The sequence below is a fragment of the Hemitrygon akajei genome, chromosome 28, assembly GCF_048418815.1.
Source record: "Hemitrygon akajei chromosome 28, sHemAka1.3, whole genome shotgun sequence".
NCBI classification, from domain to species: domain Eukaryota; kingdom Metazoa; phylum Chordata; class Chondrichthyes; order Myliobatiformes; family Dasyatidae; genus Hemitrygon; species Hemitrygon akajei.
In genome coordinates, this window is record NC_133151.1 from 14419052 (window position 1) to 14445729 (window position 26678).

General features: G+C 47.0%; 1 protein-coding gene across 2 annotated transcripts in view; it reads left to right on the forward strand.

Moving 5' to 3' along the window:
* Nucleotides 1-25145, forward strand: part of LOC140717701 (solute carrier family 22 member 6-A-like) — a 51894-nt gene extending 26749 nt beyond the window's left edge. Inside the window, exons 2-11 of one of the 2 annotated variants that reach the window (XM_073031371.1) lie at nt 1224-1627; nt 1915-2018; nt 6790-6944; nt 9466-9634; nt 10419-10542; nt 11044-11155; nt 19637-19852; nt 21663-21771; nt 24292-24495; nt 24869-25145. In XM_073031371.1, coding sequence (XP_072887472.1) covers nt 1226-1627; nt 1915-2018; nt 6790-6944; nt 9466-9634; nt 10419-10542; nt 11044-11155; nt 19637-19852; nt 21663-21771; nt 24292-24495; nt 24869-24962 — 1689 coding nt within the window. In that variant the 5' untranslated portion in view covers nt 1224-1225 and the 3' untranslated portion in view covers nt 24963-25145. Of the gene's footprint in view, nt 1-1120; nt 1628-1914; nt 2019-6789; nt 6945-9465; nt 9635-10418; nt 10543-11043; nt 11156-19636; nt 19853-21662; nt 21772-24291; nt 24496-24868 lie in introns of those variants that run through there. The other variant, XM_073031372.1, reaches the window with a different exon arrangement.
* The last annotated feature ends 1533 nt before the right edge of the window (nt 25146-26678 follow it).

Sequence of the window (26678 nt, forward strand, 5' to 3'; positions counted from 1 at the left end):
GACCCGTCAGAGGGAGAGACATTAACATCATGTGGACAAGTACATGGATAGAAAAGGTTTAGATCAGGGATTCCTGACCTGGGTTCCGCATACCCCAGGTTTAATGGCAGGGGTACAGGTCATAAAAATGGTTATGAACCGCTGCTTTAAAGCAGTTTTAAAGGCCAAACATGGCCCAATGGATTGGGAGGGCATCTGGAGCAGCACAGTAACTCAAATAACCATACATTATTGTGTGTGTGCACAGGGGTGTGCAGAAGAGCATCTCTGAATGCACAACACGTCAAATTGTGGAACTGAATGGGCTACAGCAACAGAAGACCACAGACATACACTCAGTGTCTACTTTATTAGGGTCAAGAGATTCTTAATAAAGTGGCCACTGAGTGTGTCTGCGACCTCTCAAACCACAGGGTGAATTCTATCACCCTATGTTCTGAACGGCTCCTTTAAATTCTTCTTCTGGCATTTTAAACCTTCCTTTCCAGTTCATTCATTTCCAGAGATGCTGCCTGGCCTGCTGAGTTCCTCCGGCATTTTGTGTGTGTTGCTCTGGATTTCCAGCATCTGCAGAATTCCCTGTGTTTACAATTCCTTTACCCTGACTTCTCTAACTTCCGTTAATGCCCCTCCTCCCCTTCTTACCCCATCTCGGATATATTTAGATTTCCCCCCCTCCTTTTTGTTTTCTTTCTTTCTGCCCATCACTCTACTTGTTCTCCATCTCCCTCTGGTGCTCCCCCCCTTTCTTTCTCCCTAAGCCTCCCGTCCCATGATCCTTTCCCTTCTCCAGCCCTGTATCCCTTTTGCCAATCACCTTTCCGGCTCTCAGCTTCATCCCACCCCCTCCGGTCTTCTCCTATCATTTCGCATTTTCTCTCCCCCTCCTACTTTCAAATCTCTTACTATCTTTCCTTTCAGTTAGTCCTGACGAAGGGTCTCGGCCCGAAATGTCGACAGTGCTTCTCCCTATAGATGCTGCCTGGCCTGCTGTGTTCCACCAGCATTTTGTGTGTGTTCGTTTACCCTGTGCTCCCTAGAACATGATTTCACAGCGACAACGGCATTAAACTTGGTTTAACAGTTTAGAATGATTAATTAAATCTTATTATCAGCATGTTACACATTACCAGACATCACATGCTAAAGACTGAGTGCAAGTTTAGGCATCAATTTCCAGCAGAGTCTGCCTTAACATACCTGTCTGCCCTTCTGCTGCACAGACATGGCTTTTGAGGACATCTTGGAGATGGTTGGAGGTCTGGGGAAGTTCCAAGCCATCCACGTTTTTCTGCTGATATTTCCGGACTTGTTCATGTCCTGCCACAATCTGCTCCAGAACTTCGTGGCCGCCGTCCCCGACCACCGGTGCCGGGTGCAGCTGGGAAACGAGGGCTCGCGGTACCTCAATGAGACGGAGGAGCCGCTGAGGGAGGAGTTTCTCCGGGTGTTCCTGCCCCTGGACGAGGAAGGGAGGCCGGACAAGTGCCGCATGTACACCTCCCCACAGTGGCATCTCCTGGGGACCAACGAGACGCAGGGCAACGGGAGCCAACCTGACACACAGGCGTGCACCGATGGGTGGGTGTACGACCGCTCCCAGTTCACGTCGACGATTGTGACAGAGGTACGTCTGGAAATGCCCCCCTCACCTCTGGGGGATGGTGTACTGAAGGGGGTGGCTGGACGGAGTGAACAGAATGCGCGGTGACACAACGCTTTACAGCGCCAGAGACCCGGGTTCAATTCCCGCCACGGTCTGTAAGGAGTTTGTCCATTCTCCCCGTGACTGCATGGGTTTCCTGCCGCAATGCAAAGACGTGTGGGTTAGTAGGGTAATTGCCACGCGGGTGTAATTGGGCAGCGCAGGGTCCGTGTCCTCAGTGACAATTGGTTGTGCCCTTGTTTCGGCAGTGGGACCTCGTGTGTGATCGGAAGTCTCTGAAGCGGATGGCGCAGTCGATCTACATGGCCGGACTGCTGATCGGAGCCTGTGTCCTGGGCAGACTGTCTGACAAGTAAGTTCAAAGTTCCAAGTCTATTTATTATCAAAATATGGATGCCACAAACAATGGTGAGATTCATCTTCTTGCTGGGAGCCACAGAACACAAGAAGCACAATAGAATCCACATTAAAACCCCACAGCACAGCAACAGTCACACATCCAAATCACTCAAAGGGCAACATGGAGACGGTTTAATCTCTGGATAAACTCAGTGGGGCAAACAGCATTTGGGGGGAGGGGAGGCAACTGCTGAATGAGAGTGTTTAAGCTGCTGTGTGGTCTAACCAGAGTTTTATCGAGCTGAAACATTACCTCGAGACTCTTGAACTGAATCTTCCAACTACTGAAGGACAAAACACCTTCTTAACCACCCTATCGACTTTGAGGGATCTCTGGATGTGGACCCCACATAGCTACCTAAGTCTCTTAAAATGTTCCTAATATATCTGCCTCTACCACCACCCCAGGCAGGGCGATCCACAGACCCACCACTCTCAGAGTAAAATACTCTGACATCCCTAGCCCATACGTCCTTCCAATCACCTTAAAATCATGTCCCCTCGTATTAACCATTTCCACCCTGGGAAAAAGTCTCTGGCTGTCCACTCAATCTGTGCCTCTTATCATCTTGTACACCTCTATCATATCCTCCTTTACTCTGAAGAGAAAACCTCCAACTCGCTCAAACTATTCTCACAAAACTTGCTCTCTAATCCAGGCAGCATCCTGGTAAATCTCCTCTGCACCCTCTCTAAAGCTTCCACATCCTTCCTATAATGAGGCGGCTAGAACTGAACACAATACTCCAAGTGTGGTCTGACCAGAGGTTGTGGTTGACCACTCAACCTATTTCTCTTATCATCAACCTCTATCAAGTCACCTCTCATCCTCCTTCACTCCGAAGAGAAAAGCTCCAGCTTACTCAGCCTATCCTCACAAAATTTGCTCTCTAGACCAGGCAGCATCCTGGTAAATCTCGTCTGCACCCTCTCTGAAGCTTCCACATCCTTCCTATAATGCAACCACAACGGAACACAATACTCCAAGTGTGGTCTAAACAGAGATTTATAGAGCTCTAACATTTCCACACACCTCTTCAACTCTTCACCTCTGCACTATGGTGGAAGAAGTAAACGAGCAAACTATTATTTAGATGGGGAGAGAATTCAAAATGCAAAGATGCAAAGGGACTTGGGTTAACCTCCAGGTTGAGTCGGTGGTGAATAAGGCAAATGCAATGTTGGTATTCATTTCTTGAGGAATGGAATATAAGAGCAGGGATGTGATCTTGAGGCTCTATAAGGCACTCGTGAGACCATGCTTGGAGTATTGTGTGCAGTTTTGGGCTCCTTATTTTAGAAAGGATATACTAACATTGGAGAGGGTTCAGAGAAGATTCGCGAGAATGATTCTAAGAATGAAAGGATTACTGTATAAGGAACATCTGACAGCTCTTGAGCTGTATTCCTGGGAGTTCAAGAGAATGGTGGGGGGGTCTTATATAAACATTCTGAATGTTAAAAGGCCTGAACAGATTAGATATGGCAAAGTTATTTCCCATGGTAGGGGAGTCCAGGACAAGAAGGTATGACTTCAGGATTGAAGGACGTCCATTTAGAACAAAGCTGCGGAGAAATTACTTTAGTCAGAGGGTGGTAAATCTGAGTGGCTGTGGACGCCAAGTCATTGGGTGCATTTAAGGCAGAGATAGATAGGCTCTTGATTAGCTAGGGCATCAAAGGGCATGAGGAGAAGGCAGGGGAGTGGGCATGACTGGAAGAATTGGATCAGCCCATGATTGAATGGCGGAGCAGACTCGATGGGCCAAATGGCCTACTTCTGCTCCTATATCTTCTGGATCTCATGGAACTCAATCCCCCGACTGATGAACCCAACACACCACAATCCTTCATAACCACCATATCAACATGTGCAGCAACTTTGAGGGATCTATGGACGTGGGGGAAATAGCTAATACCAGAGGCCAAACTCTTAGTGGAAAATATAGGGGGAGATAGAAAGGGTATCTTTGGGGAAAGTGTAGCACCCCCCACTCCAACACTTATCAGGGTCACTTGAAGCCATGGGAGCAGATGGTGGATGGTCGTATGAGCGACTGGGGCAAATCACAGGTCCTGGTTATGCAACCACTGATGATAGGCAGAGAATCTCTGAAGAGTATTGATGATGGCTGGGATCACTCAAGACACTGCCCAGAAGAAGTCATAGAACGATACAACCATAGAACATTACAGCACAGAAACAGGTCTTTTGGCCGTTCTTGGCTGTGCCGACTATTTTTCTGCCTAGTCCCACTGACCTGCACCTAGATCATATCCCTCCAAACCCCTCTCATCCATGTACCTGTCCAAGTTTTTCTTAAATGTCAAAAGTGAGCCCGCATTCACCACTTCATCTGGCAGCTCATTCCACACTCCCACCACTCTCTGCGTGAAGAAGCCCCCCCCCCCCCCAATGTTCCCTTTAAATTTTTCCCCCTTCACCCTTAACCCATGACCTCTGGTTTTTTTCTCCCCTAGCCTCAGTGGAAAAAAGCCTGTTTGCATTCACTCTATCTATACCCATCATAATTTTATACACCTCTATCAAATCACCCCTCATTCTCCTACGCTCCAGGGAATAAAGTCCTAATCTATTCAACCTTTCTCTGTAACTCAGTTTCTCAAGTCCTGGCAACATCCTTGTAAACCTTCTCTACACTCTTTCAACCTTATTAATATCCTTCCCATAATTCGGTGACCAAAACTGCACACAATACTCGGTCTCACCAATATCTTATACAACCTCAACATTACATTCCAACTCTTATACTCAATACTTTGATTTATAAAGGCCAATGTACCAAAAGCTCTCTTTATGACCCTATCTACTTGTGACGCCACTTTTAGGGAATTATGTATCTGTACTCCCAGATCCCTCTGTTCTACTGCACTCCTCAGTGCCCTACCATTTACCTTGTATGTTCTACCTTGGTTTGACCTTCTGAAGTGCAATACCTCACACTTGTCTGCATTAAAGTCAATGGCAAAACTACTTCTGTAGAAAAATTTGCCAAGAACAATGATGGGCAAAGGTCATGATTGCTCCCTTCGCACGGCATGGCAGATAATGACGGTGATGACAGGCAGGGCGGTGGTGTGTGGAATACACAGCCTGGGTTTAGGGTACAGGGAGATACATTCATGAGGTTTCAGAAACTCTTAGATAGGCACATGGATGATAGACAAGTGGAGGGCTATGTGGGAGGGGAGGGTTAGATTGATCTTGGAGTGAGTTAAGGGTCAGTACAACAGGATGGGCCGATGGGTTATACTGTGCTGTAATGTTCTGTTTTCTATGATGGCTCTGGAACCGTTCATCACCAGGACCACAGAGCCACTTACCGATGCTCTCCTGTCATGTCAGCATGGGCTCCTGTTAACCGTATAACCATATAACAATTACAGCACGGAAACAGGCCTTCTCGGCCCTTCTAGTCCGCGCTGATGCTTACTCTCACCTAGTCCCACTGACCCGCACTCAGCCCATATCCCTCCATTCCTTTCCTGTCAATATACCCATCCAAGGTTACTTTAAATGACAATACCAAACCTGCCTCTACCACTTCTACTGGAAGCTTATTCCACACAGTTGCCACTCTCTGAGTAAAGAAATTCCCCCTCGTGTTACCCTTAAACTTTTGCCCCATAACTCTCAACTCATGTCCTCTTGTTTGAATCTCCCCTACTCTCAATGGAAAAAGCCGATCCACGTCAACTCTATCTATACCCCTCATAATTTTAAATACCTCTATCAAGCCACCCATCAACCTTCTACGCTCCAAAGAATAAAGACCTAACTTGCTCAACCTTTCCCTGTAACTTAGGTGCTGAAACCCAGATAACATTCCAGTAAATCTTCTCTGTACTCTCTCTATTTTGTTGATATCTTTCCTATAATTCGATGACCAGAACTGTACACAATACTCCAAATTTGGCCTTACCAATGCCTTGTACAATTTTAACATTACATCCCAATTCCTATACTGAATGCTCTGATTTATAAAGGCCAGCATACCAAAAGCTTTCTTCACCGCCCTATCCACATGAGATTCCACATTCAGGGAACTATGCACCATTATTTCTAGATTACTCTGTTCTACTGCATTCTTCAATGCCCTACCATTTACCATGTATGTTCTATTTGGATTATTCCTACCAGAATGTAGCACCTCACACTTATCAGCATTAAATTCCATTTGCCATCTTTCAGCCCACTCTTCTAACTGGCCTAAATCTCTCTGCAAGCTTTGAAAACCTACTTCATTATCCACAACGCCACCTACCTTAGTATCATCTGCATACTTACTAATCCAATTTACCACTCCATCATCCAGATCATTAATGTATATGACAAACAACATTGGCCCCAATACAGATCCCTGAGGCACACCACTTGTCACCGGCCTCCAACCTGACAAACAGTTATCCACCACTACTCTCTAACATCTCCCATCCAGCCACTGTTGAATCCATTTTACTACTTCAATATTAATACCTAACAATGGAACCTTCCTAACTAACCTTTCGTGCGGAACCTTGTCAAAGGCCTTACTGAAGTCCATATAGACAACATCCACTGCTTTACCCTTGTCAACTTTCCTCGTAACCTCTTCAAAAAATTCAATAAGCTTCGTCAAACATGATCTTCCACGCACAAATCCATGCTGACTATTCCTAATTAGGTGTTCAACGGTGTTTATCCAATGCTTCTCGCCCGTCAGGTTTGGCCGTCGAACCGTGCTGCAATGGTCGTACTTGCTGCTTGCCGTGTCGGGGACGTGTGCAGCGTTCTCCTCCTCCTTCCCACTCTTCTGCTTCTGGAGATTTCTGTCGGGGGTCGGCTTGTCGAGTGTCATCATCAACAGCGTATCTCTCAGTGAGTAAACAGTCGCCCCAGCATAGAGGGACAGTCCCTTAAGAACAGAGATGAGCAGGGATTTCTACAGCCAGAGGGTGATGAATCTGTGGAATTCATTGCAAATGTAACATTAGCATTGACTTCCAGAGGGCTGGAATATAAAAACAAGGTTATAATCCTGAGAATCAATAAGGCATCGGTCACCCCACACTTGGGGTGCTATGAGATTTTGGGACTAAGAAAAGATCTGCTGTAATTGGAGAGGGTCAAGAGGAAGTTCAGGAGAATGATGCCAGCAATGACAGTGTTAATGTACGAGGAATATTCGGTGGCCCTCAGTCTACTCACTTATTTTATGAAGGGTGTCCTCATGGAAACCTATCGAATATTGAAAGGCTGACATAGAGTGGACGTGGAGAGGATGTTTCCAATAGTGGGAGATGATCTAGAGTCCAACAAAAACTTCCTTCCATCCCAGCACTTCGAAATCTCAAGCAGGCTCTCTCTCACTTGCAAAGGAGGGAGATACCACAGCGAGAGGGGAGACCAACAGCTCACTATTTTCCTCTGTGTTACAGTCTGCTGTGTCTCTTGCCCGAGTTCCCCGACTCGAGGAACAGCAGACCCTCATTCACAATCAAGATGGAGAGAGTGTTTGCTCGCATGCAGAGGCCTTCTTTCAACAGTAGCGTCCACCACCCATGAATAACCACAGTTTGAGCTAAAGCTGTTGATCATGGACTCCGACAGGACCCCAGCCACCCTGAAAAGGGAAAAAAGAGACATGAGAAAAGAAGAAATTAAACTGATTCATGGGCAAACTGGAAGAAGTTGTCCAGGTCCGCAATCATTGCTGGTGCCATCTTTGGCTCCTCCCACAACCTGATATACCTAATGGACTTATGGCTCATTCTCAGGGATCGGACCCTCATGTAATGTAGTCAGGTTTGAAGGGGTGAGAGAGAGAAGTTTCTCCCTCTGACCCTTCATGACTGACCAACCACTTCCAGTGATATCACTCCATTCTTCAATTCCCACAGAAATCAATCTGTCCCCGCTTTGAGTGTGCTGTCATCGATAACTAGACTCTGTGAACTTGTCGTTCCTCAATCAGACTTTCTTTCCTCATGCACAAGGAGAACAGCTTGGTCTCTGTCACCAAAGTGTTGTCACATTTGATCAGATAATGCCATTTTTCTGCAGAAATGACTCGCAGTTACGGATACTGATCTTTTGGTAAATTGTGTATAGTCAGATTCCTTCCTGACAAGATCAATTGCTGTTCACGATAGAGCTGTTAAAGTCAATAAAAGCTACTAGCGGACAACCGATGATGATAAGCTGAAGTTCGTAAAGCAAGGTGTTAGTGCGTGGCCAAGTGGTTAAGGTGTTGGTTTAGTGATCTGAAGGTCGCTAGTTCAAGCCTCAGCTGAGGCAGTGTGTTATGTCCTTGATCAAGGCACTTAACCACACATTGCTCTGCGACGACACCAGTCCCAAGCTGTATCAGCCCTTGCCCTTCCCTTGGACAACATCAGTGACGAGGAGAGGGGAGACTTGCAGCATGGGCAACTGCCGGTCTCCCGTACAACCCTGCCCAGGCCTGCGCCCTGGAAACTTTCCAAGGCACAAATCCATGGTCTCTTGAGACTAACGGATGCCTAAAGCAATTGTCCCTTTCTTGGTGTGTGTGTTTCACACCCTGATCTCATCTCCTGTGAAATGTCTCCAGTCCCCTGTGGTGCACAGGGAAGTGATGCTCTGCAAGACCTTTCTTTCCCGGGCTCTCTGCACTCTATCCTTGTCTGGATATTATGTTAACCCTTGCCTTACCGTAACTCCATTCTCTATAGCTTTAGCTGTGCAGTAACGCCTCCCTCCATACCAGACCGTGACGCAGCCAATTAGAATCCTCTCCGCTGTGTATCTGTAGAAACTTGCGAATGTCTTTGTTGACATTCCAGGCCTCCTCAAACTCCGAATAAAATATAACCACTGCATCAATGTGTTAGCCCAGATAGATCTTCAGAGATGTTGGCACTCACCAACTTGAAAGGGTGGGGAATGATCTGGAAGGTGATTGGTGGATTTATGTGAGGCTAGAGGGTGAAAGGCAGATGGAGGAGGGAGTAAGAGTGGGAATAATGACAGAGGCTGGGAGGTGATGGGTAGATTCAGGTGAGAAGGATTGAGAGGTAGATGGAGAGAGGAGAGTAGGTATAGGGATAGAGGTTGGGGGGGTGATGGGTGGATCCAGATGAGGTGGAGTGATGGGCAGATGGAGGAGGGGGAGTGGGGATAGTGACAGAGGCTAAGAGGGGATGGGTGGGGTAACAAAGGACTGAAGTTGATGGTATCAGTTGGGAGAGGAGGATGGAGTGAACGGTAAAGGGGAGGGGGTTGAAGAGGGCAGATGTCAACAGTGTGGGGAGGGGACCTAGCAGAATGATGAGCAGGTAGAGAGGGTGGAGGAGGGAAAAGAGGTGCGGACAGATTCCACTTTAATTAACACGCTGTCTCTCCCCTACTTTCCACCCAGATATTGAATGGATTCCAATCAGATTTCGAAATCCTATTTCGATGAGTGGTTCCTTCTGTTACACGCTTGGTCAGATCTTACTGGCCGGGATTGCCTATGGTCTAAAGGATTGGTATTGGCTCCAGTTCTCGGTCTCCGCCCCATTCTTTGTCTTCTTCCTTTATTCCTGGTAATGTCCAACTCCACTTGTCTCTGAAGTACTGGAATCAAAGAACCCACTGTTAGCCTGTCATATTTATTTCATTTTGAGCTACAACACGGTAGCAGGCCCCTCCTGACCAAAAGGCCCACGAGGCCCAATGGCACCCATGTGACAATTCACCGACTAACTTGGGAGGAAACCAGATCACCTGGAGGAAATCCACGTGTCCCCGGGGAGAATGTACAACAGTCCTACAGACAGTGGTGGGAATTGAACCCAGGTCGCTGGTAGTGTAGGAGAGTAACACACCAACCACTACTATCTTGGTCCACTGGGAGCGGGGGCAAAGAGAGAGTTTCAGGGGCGATAAGGAAAATGGTCAATAAACAAGGAACGATGGGGTCAAGGTGTTATCAATCCACAGTGAGATTCCACAGAACCGCGGATAATCTGAAATCTTGTCTCACTATGTTCAATTTCAAGACTGGAGTCCAATCACACTCTCTTTAAATACCGGGCTCATTTCCCACCTTCAGAGTGAAGAAATTCCCCTGAAATATATCACCTTTCACCCTTAACCCATGATCTTTGGTTGTAGACCCACCCAACCTCAGTGGGAAAAGCCGACTTGCATTTACCCTATTTATACCCCACATAATTTTGTATACCTCATTCAGATCTCCCCTCATTCTCCTATGCTCTGGGGAATAAAGTCCTAAACCCCTTCAGGCTTCCCCTATAACTGAAGTCCCAGAAACGTCCTGCACTCTTTCAATCAACCTGCAATGAGTTATCACCCTTGCTGTCACAGGTGGCTCTCGGAGTCGGCCCGATGGCTCATCGTGAACGGCAAGGAACACGTTGCTCTAAAGCAGCTGAAGAGGGTGGCGAAGATGAATGGCCGGGAGGCAGAAGGGGAGAGGCTTACAGTCAAAGTAAGCAAATCTTACTGGCATGAGCAATCTGGCACTCTTAACTCCTGCACATAACCGCTGTTTGATGGCCCAGTAGTTCAGCAGTTTGTGCAACGATTTACAGAGACGGCGATTCAGGTTTGATTCACGCCGCTGTCTGTAAAGAGTTCTCCCTGTAACTCTGTGGGCTTCCTCCAAGAGCTCCAGTTTCCTCTCACATCCCAACGACGTACAGGTGTATTGTGGGTAGGTTAATGTTGGCGTCGGTTCTGTGAAAGGCGCCGTTTGCGTCAATGACCAACACAATCAAAGCGAGTGTCACCACGCTTCCTGTGCCAACATAACATGCCCACAACTGACTAACCATAACCCAGACTGCTCTGAATGTGGGAGGAAACCGGAGCACCCGGAGGAAACTCCCGTCCATAGATGCTGCTGACCTGCAGATTTCCTCCAGCATTTTGTGTACAGAGATGACTACGTTTGCATTTTTCATTCTGACCGACACCATGTGTTCCACAGATTCTGAAGGCAAGTGTGGAGAATGACCAGCTCACTGCAAAGAAGCAGGGTGTGTTGGATCTGTTCCGAACACCAGTGATGCGACGGATCACCTGTTGTTCGATGGTTGTTTGGGTGAGTGAGCTTCTTTATCCTTGGACCTGGACAGTGACCACAAACACAAGAGATTCAGTAAATGCTGGAAATCCAGAGCAAGACACACACAAAACGCTGGGGGCAGTTCAGCAGGTCAGACAGCAGCTATGGAAAGGAATAAACATTCCTGTGTTTCAGGCCGAGGCACTTCATCAGGACTGGAAAGGACGCAGGAAGAAGACAGAATAAGATGTGAGGGGTGTGGAAAATGTAAGAAGCTGGGTGGTGATTGGTGGAAGAGTTAAAGGGCTGAAGAAGAAGGAATCTGATAGGAGTGGAGAGGTGAGCCACGGGAGAAAGGGAAGAGGAGGAGTAGGAGAGGGAGGTGATAGGAAGGTGAGGAGAAGACAAGGGTTGAGAGAGGAACCAGAATGGGGAATGGAAAAAGAGAGCAGGTGGGAGGGGGAGAAGTTACCTGGAAGTTGAGAGATCGATGTTTATGCTGTCAGGAGAGAGAGGGAGGAGAGGGAGAGAGGGAGAGAGGGGAGGAGAGAGAGGGAGAGGGAGAGAGGGAGAGGGAGAGGGAGAGGGAGAGGGGAGAGGGAGAGGGAGAGGGAGAGAGGGAGAGGGAGAGGAGAGAGAGAGAGAGAGAGAGGAGAGAGAGAGAGAGAGGAGAGAGAGAGAGAGAGAGAGAGAGAGAGAGAGAGAGAGAGAGAGAGAGAGAGAGAGAGAGAGAGAGAGAGAATATAATCCAAACTACTATAACTACTATACAAACAGCCACAGCAGTGCAAATTATAAATTGTCCCATTCAGGGACTAAAGCCTTAAGCACTGTTGAGAATTTCTTACTCTTGTGGGATAATGTCTTTCCTAATCTGCTTAGCACATGAGACTTGTTGCTGTGAAAACTATCTCTGGTTCTGAGATTTACCCCGTGGTGGTTGTAGGAGTTGAATCTGGGACTGCACAAAGTGGGTTCTGACAGCTTTGAGCATCTTTCTTCTCCAACGATCATCTCTGCTCTCCTCAAATGATCGATGAATCGACTCCAGATGACATCAGACGTAATCTCCACTGTGTAGGAGAGTGGTTCAGGTCTGTCCTTAGTCTCTCCAAGTACCCACATTGATCACCTCTGTAGTCGCCCACCAGGACAGCTTGTCCAGGAGTGAAACATTGAACCTCCTTGTTTTGAGGAGCCCTCGGTTTGTGTCAGCTGTTTGTCCCTGGACACTGCTTCTGAGAACGGGTTTGAGGAGATCCAAGGGTGAGCGTGAGGGATCACCCAGGAACAGCATAGCTGGAGAGCTGTTGGTTGTGGAGTGTGCTGCAATGTGATAGCTAAGCAGGAATTTGCGAGCTCCTGGTTCAGTGTCAGTTAGTGTGATCTGCTGACGTTGCACACAGTGCGTTCCTTCCCAACAATAGCTGGGATGTGGACCAAAGATTACAACAGGAAATAGAAAAGGTGTGCCCTGAAGGGCAATGTTATGATAGTGATGGTCGATTTCAACATGCGATTGGGAAAATTAGGTTGGAAATGGATCTGAATAGAGTGAGTTTGTTGAATGGCTAAGAGATGATTTTTAGAGCAGTTTGTAGCTAAGCCTACTAGGGGATCAGCTATACAGGATTGGGTGTTGTGTAATGAACCATGGTGATTAGGGAGCTGCCCTAGGAGGCAGTGATCACAATATGATTGAGTTCAACCTGAAACTGGATAGGGAGAAAGTGAAGTCTGATATAGGAGTATTTAAATGGGGTAAAACAAATTACAGAGGTATGAGAGAGGAGCTGGCCAAAGCAAAATTGGAAAGGTGAACTGCAGGGATGACAGCTGAGTAGCAATGGCGTGGATTTTCTGGGAAAGATGAGCAAGGTGCAGGATAGATGCATTCCAAAAATGAATAAGTACTCAAATGGCAAAATACTACAAACATGTCTGAGAAGGAAAGTCAAAGCTAATGCAAAAACAAAAAAGCTGGCATACAACAAAGCAAAAATTAGTGGGCAGACAGAGGATTGGGAAGCTCTTGAACCCTACAGAGAGAAGCAAAAGAATCATAAGGAAGGACAATATGAAAGCAAGCAAGCAATGGCAAAGTGGATAGTAAAAGCTTTATCAAGTATGTAAAAAAGAATGAGAGATGAGAGTGGATATAGGACCACTAGAAAATGAGAGCGGAGAAAAAATAATGGGGGACAAGGAGATCGCAGATGCACTAAATGAGTATTTTGCTGAGCAGTTTGCCAAACTTTTAAGGGTGCGAGGGAAGAGAACTGAATGTAGTTACTATTACAAAGGAGAAACTGCTCAAAAAGCTGAAAGTCCTAAAGGTACAGAAGTCACCCGGACCAGACTGGCAGACTGGACTGCCAACACAGATGCCTTGTGCAGGAAGGCACAGAGTCGACTGTACTTCCTTAGAAGGTTTGGCGTCATTCAATGTCTGTAGTGAGATGCTGAAGATGTTCTATAGGTCAGTTGTGGAGAGCGCCCTCTTCTTGTGGTGGCGTGTGTTGGGGAGGAAGCATTAAGAAGAGGGACGCCTCATGTCTTAATAAGCTGGTAAGGAGGGCGGGCTCTGTCGTGGGCAAAGTACTGGAGAGTTTAACATCGGTAGCTGAGCGAAGGGCGCTGAGTAGGCTACGGTCAATTATGGATAACTCTGAACATCCTCTACATAGCACCATCCAGAGACAGAGAAGCAGTTTCAGTGACAGGTTTACTATCGATGCAATGCTCCTCAGACAGGATGAAGAGGTCAATACTCCCCAATGCCATTAGGCTTTACAATTCAACCGCCAGGACTTAAGAACTTTTAAAAGCTATTATTAATGCTTTTGAGATAGTGATTTAGATGCATATCATATTTTTTACTGAGTTAAGTATTGTATGTAATTAGTTTTGGATACAACCAAGTGTATGGGACATTGGAAAAAAAAAGTTGAATTTCCCCATGGGGATGAATAAAGTATCTATCTATCTATCTATCAGATGAACTGAACCTTAATGTCCTGAAAGAGGTGGCAGAAGAGATTGTGGAGTCTTTCATAATGATCTTCAAAAATCATTGCACTCTGGTAAGGTGCCAGAGAATAGAAATTTGCAGATTTCACTCCACTCTTTAAGAAAGGAGGAAGGCAGCAGAAAGGGGAATTATGGACCAGTTCATCTAACCTCAGTGTTTGGAAGATGTTGGAGGTCAATTGCTGAGGATGAGGTTATGGAGTACTTGTTGACACAGGACAAGATAGGACAAAGTCAGCATGGTTTTCTAAAGGGAAGATCTTGCAAGACGACCCTCTTCAAAAATTTTGAGGAGATTATATGTCGTATAAATGGGATAAATGGGATGTAGTGGATGTTGTTTATTTTGACTTTCAGAAGGTCTTTGACAAACTGCCACACATGAGGCTGCTTACCAAGTTAGAGCCTGTGCTATTACCCGAAAGTTACTGGCATGGTTAGAGCATTGGTTGATTGGTAGGAGGTAGCATGTAGGGATAAAAGGATCCTTTTCTGTTCATCTGCCAGTGACTAGAGGTGTTCCACAGCAGTCAGTATTGGGAGCACTTCTTTTTATGCTGTATATCAATGATTTAGATGATGGCTTTAATGCGAGGTTTGCAAATGATACAAGGATTGAGGAAACAGGCTGCAGAGGACTTAGATTCGGAGAATGGGCAATAGAGTGACAAATGAAACACAATGTTGGAAAATGCATGGTCATGCAATTTGGTTGAAGAAATAAATGTACAGACTATTTTCTAAATGAGGAGAAAATCAAAAAATCTGAGATGCTAAGAGACTTGGGGAGTCCTTGTGCAGAACATCCTGAAGGTTAACTTGTAGGTGGAGTCAGTGGTGAGGAAGGAAACCTCAATGTTAGCATTCATTTCAAGAATTCAAGAGCAGAGATGTGATGCTGATGCTTTATAAGGTACTGGTGAGATCTCACCTTGACTATTGTGAACAGTTTGGACTCCTCATTTACAAAAAGATGTGGTGGCATTGAAGAGGGTTCAGCAGAGGTTCACAAGGATTATTGCAGGGATCAAAGGGTTACCATATGAGGGACATTTGATAGCTCTTAGTCTGTACTGGGAAAGGATGTTTCCACGATCTGGGAGTCTAGGACAGGAGGGCAGAGCCTCAGGACAGAGGGGTGTCATTTAAAACAGAGATACGGAGAAATTTCTTCCATCAGAAGGTGATAAAATGGCGGAATCTATTACCACAGGCAGCTGTGGATGCCAGGTCATTGGGTATATTTAAGGCAGAGCTGATAGGCTCTTGATAGGACATGACATTAAAGGTTATGAGGAGAAGGTCAGGGAGTGGGAGTAAGGAGGGGAAAAATGGATCATCCATGATTGAATGGCAGAGCAGACTTGAAGGGCTGAATGGCCTATATCTGCTCCTTTGTCTTATGGTGTTGTCTCCATCAGCCCCAGAACAGATCACAGCCATTTCAGGTCTCGGGAATAGGCAATTTCATAAACAATTCTAAACTTCGCTTATCAGTTTCTCTTTAACTCAGTGGCAAGGTCATTCCCAAATAACTAACTTCTTGTTCATCACCTGTTCTTTTTTAGGGTTTACCTTTTGTCTCATGCAATTAATAATTACAGCAGTTCTGTCAATAGCTGACAATGTTCTTGATTGGTTTCAGTCTCCAGGAGTCGATCATCTATGTATTGTACCAAGCACTCAGGCTTTGAAAACTGTTTTAACCATTCCCCTAATATAGATGGTGAATTATGGAAAACCTGCGTAGGGCAGTCGATGTATACCGCTGCCCCTGAAAGATAAATGCAAATTTGTATCGATACTCTCATTCTAGTGGGTTAGAGCAAAATCTATTATTTATACCTAAAACGTGAACCACTGTGTTCGTTCATTCTGTTTAACCACTGTCTCCAGGTTAGTTGCTACAGTTCTGACTGTTAACGGAGTTACTTTATTCAGCTCTCCATTGCCAATTGTCAACCTCCAACTACCATCTGGTTTTCTCACTGATCATACGGGTGAGTTATTGGTGGAGGCAACAGGACTCAGAACCCCTTGTACCAAACTCTGTATTACCTTACCTACACCTTCATCTGCCTTTTTTTGGGAAACACATGGGAAGGCAGGGGTGAGGATGACTGTGAGAATTGGATCACCCGTGATTGAATGGCAGAGCAGACTCGATGGGCTGAATGGCCTACTTCTTCTCCTATATCTTAGTCTTATATTGCTCCTGTACTTTGAGGTCTGGACCTTGTATGCACACACTGCACACACAAGGGCTTGTGCCTTGCAAATGCCCCTGAACTCTGTGCAATAATTAGCTGCACCTTCTGATCATTGCTCATGTTCTCTAGTTTTATCCACATTTCACCCACTGTGCATATTCTACTGAGATCTGCATGTGGTGTATATTATTCATACCAGTCAGCATCTGCTAAATCATACAATTAACTGGGTCAAAACAAAGCCCCGCATTGTCCATATAATCACTCCCCAGTATATGTTCCTGTTCACTGGGTAGTTCCAATTGAATGTTCCAGTGCTAAGTCTCTTATTCTTATTTCCAATGGTACACTCACATGTCCAATTTGTTAATGTCCTGTGTGTCCACTTAGGATAACTTTACCTTTTATCTCCCAAATTGTGTTGTTGACGGTGGTTCGATAAATCCAGTGTCTGATAAAAAGGTAACAGGGTGGCCTCTGACCCTACCACTCACTAGAGGTCTTCCCGGTTTCATTCCACCTTGTGTCACACACCCATGTTGGTAAGGCCTGACACCATCACTGAAGCTCAGAGTTTAATTCCCTGGATGGTGGTGCCTTCACCATGTTATTTTGTGGGCTCAGTCTTTCTGGCCCCTCCAAGGGCAAACCACTTTGCTCTCCTCTTCCTTGTTTCAGGTTTGGACATTCTCTCTCAATGTGTTCCTCCTGGACCAGTTATAGCATCTAATTATCCTACTTTCAGTTCTCTCTGTTCTTGGCCCTGTTCCATTTACTCTGCCTTTCCTTGCCACTTGAAAGCTCAGCAGGGAGGCTCATTTCTCCAGGTGGTTGCCTGACTTTTAATAAGCATCACCTTCCCATTAGAGAGTTTAGTTGGTTCTTGTATCTCCTTTTCCCCTGCTCTACTCATTTTCCTCAGTACCCATGCCTCAGCGTGTTAGGTTCAGAAAGATCAATGATTTCCAATGCTTTTTTTAATAGTCATTGGTACAATGAGACACCAGTGCCCTCAACCACCTATTTGAGGGTTCTGCTCCTAAATAGTCCCGCTCTAATGCTGTTCTAGATAGATAGATAGATAGATAGATAGATACTTTATTCATCCCCATGGGGAAATTCAACTTTTTTCCAATGTCCCATACACTTGTTGTAGCAAAACTAATTACATACAATACTTAACTCAGTAAAAAAATATGATATGCATCTAAATCACTATCTCAAAAAGCATTAATAATAGCTTTTAAAAAGTTCTTAAGTCCTGGCGGTAGAATTGTAAAGCCTAATGGCATTGGGGAGTATTGACCTCTTCATCCTGTCTGAGGAGCATTGCATCGATAGTAACCTGTCGCTGAAACTGCTTTTCTGTCTCTGGATGGTGCTATGTAGAGGATGTTCAGAGTTATCCATAATTGACCGTAGCCTACTCAGCGCCCTTCGCTCAGCTACCGATGTTAAACTCTCCAGTACTTTGCCCACGACAGAGCCCGCCTTCCTTACCAGCTTATTAAGACATGAGGCGTCCCTCTTCTTAATGCTTCCTCCCCAACACGCCACCACAAAGAAGAGGGCGCTCTCCACAACTGACCTATAGAACTTCTTCAGCATCTCACTACAGACATTGAATGATGCCAACCTTCTTAGGAAGTACAGTCGACTCTGTGCCTTCCTGCACAAGGCATCTGTGTTGGCAGTCCAGTCTAGCTTCTCGTCTAACTGTACTCCCAGATACTTGTAGGTCTTAACCTGCTCCACACATTCTCCATTAATGATCACTGGCTCCACATGAGGCCTAGATCTCCTAAAGTCCACCACCATCTCCTTGGTCTTGGTGATATTGAGACGCAGGTAGTTTGAGTTGCACCATATCACAAAGTCCTGTATCAGTTTCCTATACTCCTCCTCCTGTCCATTCCTGACACACCCCACTATGGCCGTGTCATCAGCGAACTTTTGTACATGGCAGGACTCCGAGTTATATTGGAAGTCTGATGTGTACAGGGTGAACAGGACCGGAGAGAGTACGGTTCCCTTGGAACATAGTCCATAAACAGGATGCAAATACAGTGGTAACATTTGGCTAGCACATCTACCAGGTCCCCCTAACTGTCATTATTGCATTTTTCAGTTCCTCACTTGTTCCCCCACCATGTCATTGTCTATCAAAGCTGACTGTATATTTGGATGTGAACACATTATAACCAATCTCCTTTCCTCGGAGTCATCTTGGCTGTGTAGAAATCCCTGATGACCAGTTGCTTGGAAAAGCTGTCAAGGATCCTCTCTGAGCACACATGTCCCGATATCCTTCGCAATATAGAACCACAGAACACTACAGCATGGAAAACAGGCCATTTGGCCCCTCTAGTCTGTGCCGAAACTTTATTCCACTAGTCCCATACCTTTCAGCTGTTGTACCCCGAATGGTGTGGTGTATGTTATATTCTGATTTTAATTTGCTCCCCCATCTCTGATAGTAACTCGGGGTGCCAATCATGCAGACGGTAGCACTGGCTCCCGTTGGTAGGGTGTTGGGGGGAGTTGCTTGGGAAATAGTGCTTCGTAATTATCGTAACCGTATCTAGTAGCTTCATCTGCTAAATCATGGCAATCAATATCTCCATATTCACCTTCCTCCCCTTGTTCAGATCCTAAAGCAGATATTATTCCTTGCTGTGCAGCAAGTTCATCCTGCAGCTTTTAAATGTGCTTTAAACACTTTGCATGATCTCTAGTGTTACTCTTCCACTCTATTGAAGACATTTACCCCAGCAGGTGCAAAAAGCAGGCCTGGAAGATCATTGGGGACACCTGTTATGCCAAGCATAAACTGTTTCAACTGCTTGCACCTGGCAAATGCTACCACACTCTAAAGGCAGGACCAACAGGCTATGGGACAGCTTCTTTCTACAAACCATCAGACTTATAAATTCACATGTCTGTATATTGCGATGGAGTCATAACGCAAAGACTTTTACTCCGTCATGTTGTGGGATAGATGTAAGATTTAAATAAATTCTAAATTCCAATCACATTAAAATCCCACCTCCTCCCATTACCCATTTCCACCCCAAGAAAAATTCCCTGGCTGTCCACATGATCTTTGCCCCCTGTTATATTGAACACCTCTATCAATTCACCTCTCATCCTCCTACACTCTGAAGAGAAAAGCCCAAGCTCACTCAACCTATCCTCACAAGACACGCTCTCTAATCCAGGCAGCATTCTGGTAAATCTCCACTCCACACATTTTGTGTTTTGTTTTTGTGTGAACAGGTTTTCAACAAGCTTTGCCTATTATGGGCTGTCAATCGACCTGCAAGGGTTCGGAGTCAACATCTACCTCATCCAGCTCATCTTTGGAGCCGTTGATTTTCCGGCAAAGATCACAGCCTTCCTGATGCTGAGCCTGATCGGGAGAAGGTTCACACAGGTCACCTCCCTTATCCTGGCAGGGTCCACAATACTGGTAAACACCATTATTCCTAAAGGTAGGAGTTTGTCAACAATGTCCTGATGTCCTGAGATCTCTCAAGAAGAAGGATGAGAATGTTTGCACTTGTGACAATCCAGTTAGCGAGGTCCCTATTTGGAATTGAAAGGTTTCTTTATCAGTCTCCCTTCAATGGAAACTTCCAGCCAAGGTGGCACCGAGCTCCATTCTCCGTCGAGATTGTGTCTCAGAATTAGATGCTTTTTATTTTTGTTGGGATGGTTTTGATCTTTAATAATCAATTAACAATTGTTTGGAGTCAAACACCCTTGCCTGGTGTATCAGGGTTGGGTGTGTCTTCACCTGTGCCACCCCTCGCCCCACCCCAGCACCCCTGGTGCTCCTCTGCCACCTGTCTGACGCACCATTCCCAACATCCTTCGCTTCCGCTCCATGTTGACAACTACAGTACTGTGCAAAGATCTTAGGCACCCGAGCTACCTAAGAATTTTGCACAGTACTATATGTGCAATTCTTTCTTATGTCCCCTAGTGGTCACCTTTGTATGATTCTGGAAAGCTCTGGAAGTTTCTCTCAGTGTTGTGTAATTTGAATATGGGGTTTCTGATTGGCTGACTGATCTGCAAATCAGAATGGAATGTTTCTGATCAATGTGTATAAAAAGCTGACCATGAAGCAACAACATCTTCTGTTTCTCTCTTTTGCCTCTCCCTCTAGATCTCTACCACGGTCCATTTTCAGTTTTCTTTATACTGTCAACACTTAACAGAATGGTCATGAAGCAACAGGTTTAGTGCCTTATTCCCGACTTGCAAAAGAACCTTGGATTAAAAAACATCAAACTCCGACCTGCTTTAGGGACAGGGATATGGGGGCGCTTAGAGGACAGGCTGTCCGCTCAGCACTCAAAGTCAAGCAATGTGGACAAAAGACATCTGTGGACGTTGGGCTTTCCAGGTCCGTGGCTCCTGGGATTGGACGTCAATGTTAGCAGGAGGTCAGCCAGCAAGCTTGAACTTTGAGCCTGGAGTTCACAGTCTCATCATCGGGTAGTTGAGCGGTCAATACCAAAAGCCCATGGGCCAGTCAGATTTCTGCAAATTGAAGCCTGATAGACGAAACTGGGAGTCTTGAGACACGAGGCCCGTCCTAACGACTGATGGTCTATCCTGGAGATAACATAGAGGCTTTATAAGGCACTAGGCAGGCCGCACTTGGGTATTGTCAACAGATTTGGGGCCCATATCTCAGAAAGGTTGTGTTCTCAGTGGAGAGAGTCCAGAGGTGGTTCACGAGGATGATGTTGGGAATGAAGGGGTTAACATGAGGAGCACTTGGCAGCATTGGGACTGTACTCAGTGGAATTTAGATGAAAGCAGAGGGATCTTATTGAAACCTACCGAATGTTGAAAGGACTAGACAGGATGGATGTGGAGTGGATGTTTCCTATGGTGGGGATACCCTGAATGAGAAGGCTAAGCTCAGACTTGAGGGGTGACCTTTTAGAACAGAGGTATGGAGGAATTATTTTTTTCAGGGAGTGATAAGTCTGTGGAATGCTCTGCCACAGTCTGCGGTGGAGGCCAAGGCCGCGAGTATACTTAAGGCGGAAGTTGATCGTTCCATGATCGATCAGGATATCAAAGGATACGGTGAGAAGGCAGGGAGAATGGAGTTGAGTAGGATCTGAGATCAGCCATGAAGGAATAACGGAGAAGACTCAATGAGCTGAATGGCCTATTCTGTTCCTATGGTCTTACACTAACTGCTTCTCTGACTGTTTTACACATTTCAATGCCTTAAGTGAGCCTCCTGCCATTTGAAAGTTGACTCCATTGCTCTTGCAGACCTGCAGACTGTCCGGACTTCACTCGCTGCCTTGGGAAAGGGATGTCTCTCCGCCAGCTTCACCTGCTGCTACCTTTATGTCACTGAACTTTACCCAACGGTGGTCCGGTGAGTACCCATTTTTCACAAACCTCTAAAGGTTTATTTACAACACATATCCACAAGGTACAGAATTCAATATTTTAACAATAAGTATTCTCAAATTAAAATACTGTTACTACCGTCTATAAAACAGCCAATACCCTGGGGGGCCCCCGCTCCTGTAAGTCCCCCAATGTGTCCATTGTGACTGCGTGCTCCCTCTCCAAGAACAGCCGGGCGTATCCTCAGAAAAGGGGCAGAGCTCCCCACTTCCCTAGACCCCTGAATGGCCATCTTGGCCAGGCCCAGGAGCGAGCCCGCCTGGAGATCCTCCTCTCAACCTGCCCCCTTTCGAACTGGGTGCTCAGAGGTGAGGAACGTGGGTGAAAGTGCAGACAGCAGCGGCCCCTTGAGAAACAACCTTTCACATTCGGTATGAGCCTGGTACTCCGACTCCTCCCGCCCACAGAATGGACAGCTAGACGGAGTGTCAGTGAACCTGCTCAGGTATCTGTTGTATGGAATGGCCCAAAGCAACACCTTGTCCCAAAGTACAGGGAAAGCACCCTTGCATAAAGAGACTTTCACTCGGGACCTTCTCCGCAGCCAGTGGTAACACGAACAGTTAAGGCGAGGTCCGGTCAGCAGACAAAGGTGAGAAGGAGCAGTCCACAGAAGAAGCGCTTCAGAGTGTCATGGAAACACACGGTGGGCAACCCCGCGAATCGGCCTGTGTTGTATGGGACCCTCTCACACGTGGTCTCCTGAGGCCTGGGTCCGATGAGCACATTGGCTGGTGGTGCAGCCAGAACCCCTCCACTTCCCCGTGCCCTCCCTACATCCACCATGATCGGTGGGTACCAGCACCCCCCCCCCCCCCAGTGCAGGATCACACTGTCTGGATGAGGCCAGACCCCATGCCCTCCACAGCTCCCGGGAGAAGTGGGGTAGATCACTCAGGGTGGCATGGCTGACGACGTCCACTGGGATTCCCGTGACCCCCTGCAGGCAGTGTCCCCAGCCCCTGACATCTCTGCAGGGTCCTGAGGTGGGAAACAGCCTCCTGGGTATCCACGGAGTACTGTCCGCCCTCCGGGATCGGAAGACTAAGACCGCTGCAGAGACCCAATGCCTCCAGTTGCCCCAGAAGTCGTCCAGCAACCTCTTCTGGGTTCCTGGACATGAATGCTGTGGGTGGGACCAATACAGACAGCCAGTATCTCACCATGGAGGCAACCAGCTGATTGTCAACTAAAATCCACCCCCCCGGTATGAGATCGCACGATGGATGCCCGACCAGCGCACCAGCGGGACGGAGATCTTCGTTTCCAACTCCTGCCAGTTCACCAGCCAAGCCTCCTTGGTCAATTTGACCCCAAGTAGAGGAGGTGCACAGTGCTCCATGCAAAGGGTCTCAAACCCGCTGGTAGGAAGTCCACCTGCCACTGCCCCACCAGGAGGCAAGCACTCTTCTGCCAGTTGACTCTTGCAGAGGATGCAGCAAGAACACTCTCACATCCTCTGCAAGTCGACTGGGTCATGGTGTCATCAGCGTAAGCTGACAGGATTACCTCCATGTCCGGTTCATGCAGAACCAAGCTCATTAACCTCCTCCAGAGAAGGCACAGGAATAACCCCACACAGACCAAGTGCAGGTGTCCCACTTGTGCACTCCCCTCCCAAAGCACAAAGGTGCTGTCAAGGACTCATTCACCTGCACTAGGCACTCCGTGGCAGCGTTCAGCATTCACACGTGGGACACAAACTGTGGCCCGACCCCGGATGCTCGCAGAGTCCCAGTAAGGTACTCGTGGTGCACCCTGTCAAGCTCTTCTGTTGGTCGAGGGAGAGAAAGGCCACTGACAGACCAGCCTCCTGGTACAGGAAGATCAGATCCCGGACAGGGTGGAGATTGTCCTGGATCAATCACCTGGGACTGTGTAGGACTGGTCAGGGCGGACCAGGTCCGCCAGCACGGCCCCCAGATGATTGGCCATCACCTGGACAAAGATCTTGTAGTCCGTCCTGAGGGGGATACTGGGGCTCAATTCTGCAGGCTATGGAGATCCCTCTTCTTTGGCAACAGGGCCACGACTGCTCAGCACCAAGAGAGGGATTCTCGCCATGCTCTCCCCCAATACCCCTGCATAAGCACCCCCTAGGATGTCCCAGAAGGCCTGGAGAAATTCGACTGTCAACCCATCTGATCTCGGGGGACTCACCTCTCTGCAGCTGGCTGAGGGCACTGGTCAGATCCACTAAAGATAGCAGTGCATCGAGCCGCTAAGCACCCCCAGGGCTGACCCTCGACGTCCTCCCACAGAGCACTGTGCGCATCCTTACTGCATGGGTCTAGCAAGACGAGAGCCTCGTGAAAGGAATACACTTTGCAACAATCTGTGATGGAGGAGCCATCCTCTGCCAATAACTCCACTAACTGCCAAAGGGCCTGTCTCTCTATGGACTTTGCCACGTACCACACAGATCCAGCCTTAAGATCTTCCAAAACTGATAACTCATTCTGTTTCTCTGTGTCCTCTCCAACAGGCAGACAGGAATGGGGCTTGTAGGTACCATGGCCCGGGTGGGCTCAATGGTGGCACCCATTATAAGAATAACTGGCGATTACATCCCCTTTTTGCCGTCTCTGATATATGGCGGAATGACTGTAGTCGCAGGGATAACTGCCTTCTTCCTTCTGGAGACACGGAACATCCCGTTACCAGAAACAATCGAAGATGTAGAGAACAGGTTGGTATCTGTCGCGTGCTGACTGGGGTTCCCAAATCACCAAGGCCAACAGAAACGGTGCATTTCTAGGTCTCCACTCGGTGGGAGAGATGTGATGGAGCTGGAGAGGGTACAAGAGAGATTCACCAAGCTATTCCCTGTGGTGGAGAGGTTTCGTTATGATGAGAGACCAGAGAGGGTGCACAGGAGTTCCAGGGGTTGGAGGGGAAGAGGCTGTTCCTAAAACATTCAGTGTGTGTCTTTAGGCTCCTGTACCTCCTCTCTGATGGTGGCAATGAAAAGAGGCCATGTCCTGGGAGGTGAGGGACCTTCATGATGGATGAGAATGAGAGATGTGATAGTCATAATGAGCAGAGTATTTTTTTCTGTTTAGAGCCATGACAAGCTCTAAAAGAGCCAGCAAATTAAAGAATGAAGATATCCCACTGCGGGAAGGTCAGGCATCGCTCATGGAACAGAAAGTTTAAGCACATCCCATCCAGACTCCGCCGCACCCTGTGGCACTTGAAGACAGGTCGGCCGTGATGGTATTAACAGGACAGGCTGGATGGGCCAAATGGACAGTTCCTCCTTCCGTTTCTGGTGTTGTGATGTGGATGTGCATGGAGATTTTCTCATAAAACAATCAATAAAGTGAACCAAAACTCCAATTTCTCTGAAGTGACATTGAATTTGAGATTTTCATGATGATGACGGAAATGTAAAAAGGCAGAGAGGACTAACTTTGGTCTCTATTCCAGACCAGATTCAGGTCAGATCATATTCGCACACAAAATGATGGAGGAAATCTGCAGGTCGGACAGCATCTATGAAGGAGAATGAACAGTCAATGTTTCAGGCTGAGAGTCCTGAAGAAGAGTCTTGGCCAAAAATATTGACTCTTTATTCCTCTCCAAATGCTGAGTTCCTCCAGCATTCTGTGTGTGTTACTTTGGATTTCCAGCTTCTGCAGAATCTCTTGTGTTTGCGTAGGGTGGCACGGTAGCTTGGTGGTTAGCACAACACTTTACAGTACAGGTGACCCGGAACAATTCCAAACGCTGTCTGTAAGTTTGCAAGCACTCTCTGTAATCGTGTGGGTTTCCTCCCGGTGCTCTGGTTTCTTCCCACAGTCCGAAGGGTTAAAGATTGGTAGGTTAATTGATCATTGGTAAATTGCCCCGTGATTAGGCTAGGGTGAAATTGGACAAAGGACAGGAGGAGCTGACTCCACCCTGTATAAATGATGGTGAGGTGGTGTCCATGGGTTTATAGTCTGTTTGGAAATCTGATAGTGGAGGGGAAGAAGCTGCTTCTAAAGTGTTGATTGGGGAAGTGGGGGGGGGGGATTCAGGCTCCTGTACCTCATCCCTGATGGTAGTACAGGGAAGAAAGCATGCTCACGGTGATGAGGTTCTTGATGCCGTCTTCTTGAGGCACTGTGTCTTGAAGATGGACTCGATGGTGGGGAGGTTTGTGCCTGTGATGACACAGGTCCGTCAGCATCAATGGAGAGGAATAAATGGTTGAAGGGTCTCAGACCAAAACATCTACTGTTTATTTCTCCCTTTCCTTCCCGGTCCTGAAGAAGGGTCTCAGCCCTAAACAACAGTTGTTCCCATTGATGCTGAGTCTCTCCAGCATTTTGTGTGTGTTTCTCTGGATCTCCAGCATCTGTAGATTCTCTTGTGTTCAGATTCAGATTTATTAATTTGTCAGGTGTACATTGAAACATCCAGTGAAATGCAGCGTTTACATTAACGGCCAACACAAGGATGTGGCCAGGGTAGCTCGTGAGTATCGCCATGCTTTCTGGCACCACCGTGCTCAGCAAAACACCGCAAACGCAGAACACAATAAGCAATAAAACAAGGGCAAAACAAACCCCGTTCCTCCGTCACACCCACCCACACATTCACGCGCACACAGGGCCCTCTGACCCCAGGGCAGGCTGTTTCTGGACTTGGGGTTTTCATCTCTGTGAGTTGTAACAAGGATTAATTTCTCTGTTAATAGAAGACACTCTGAACTGAGCGGCATTCAAGTGGGAGGATCAAAGTTCATCTTTCGTTTCCTGCTGACTCAGTAACCCTCAACCATGGCACCGGCTGTCATGCCCCAGTTGACTCAGAATAATTCCAAAAAATTCTCAGACAGAGAGTAAGATGCTTTTCCCACCTGTCAGTTCCACCTTCACTGGAGGC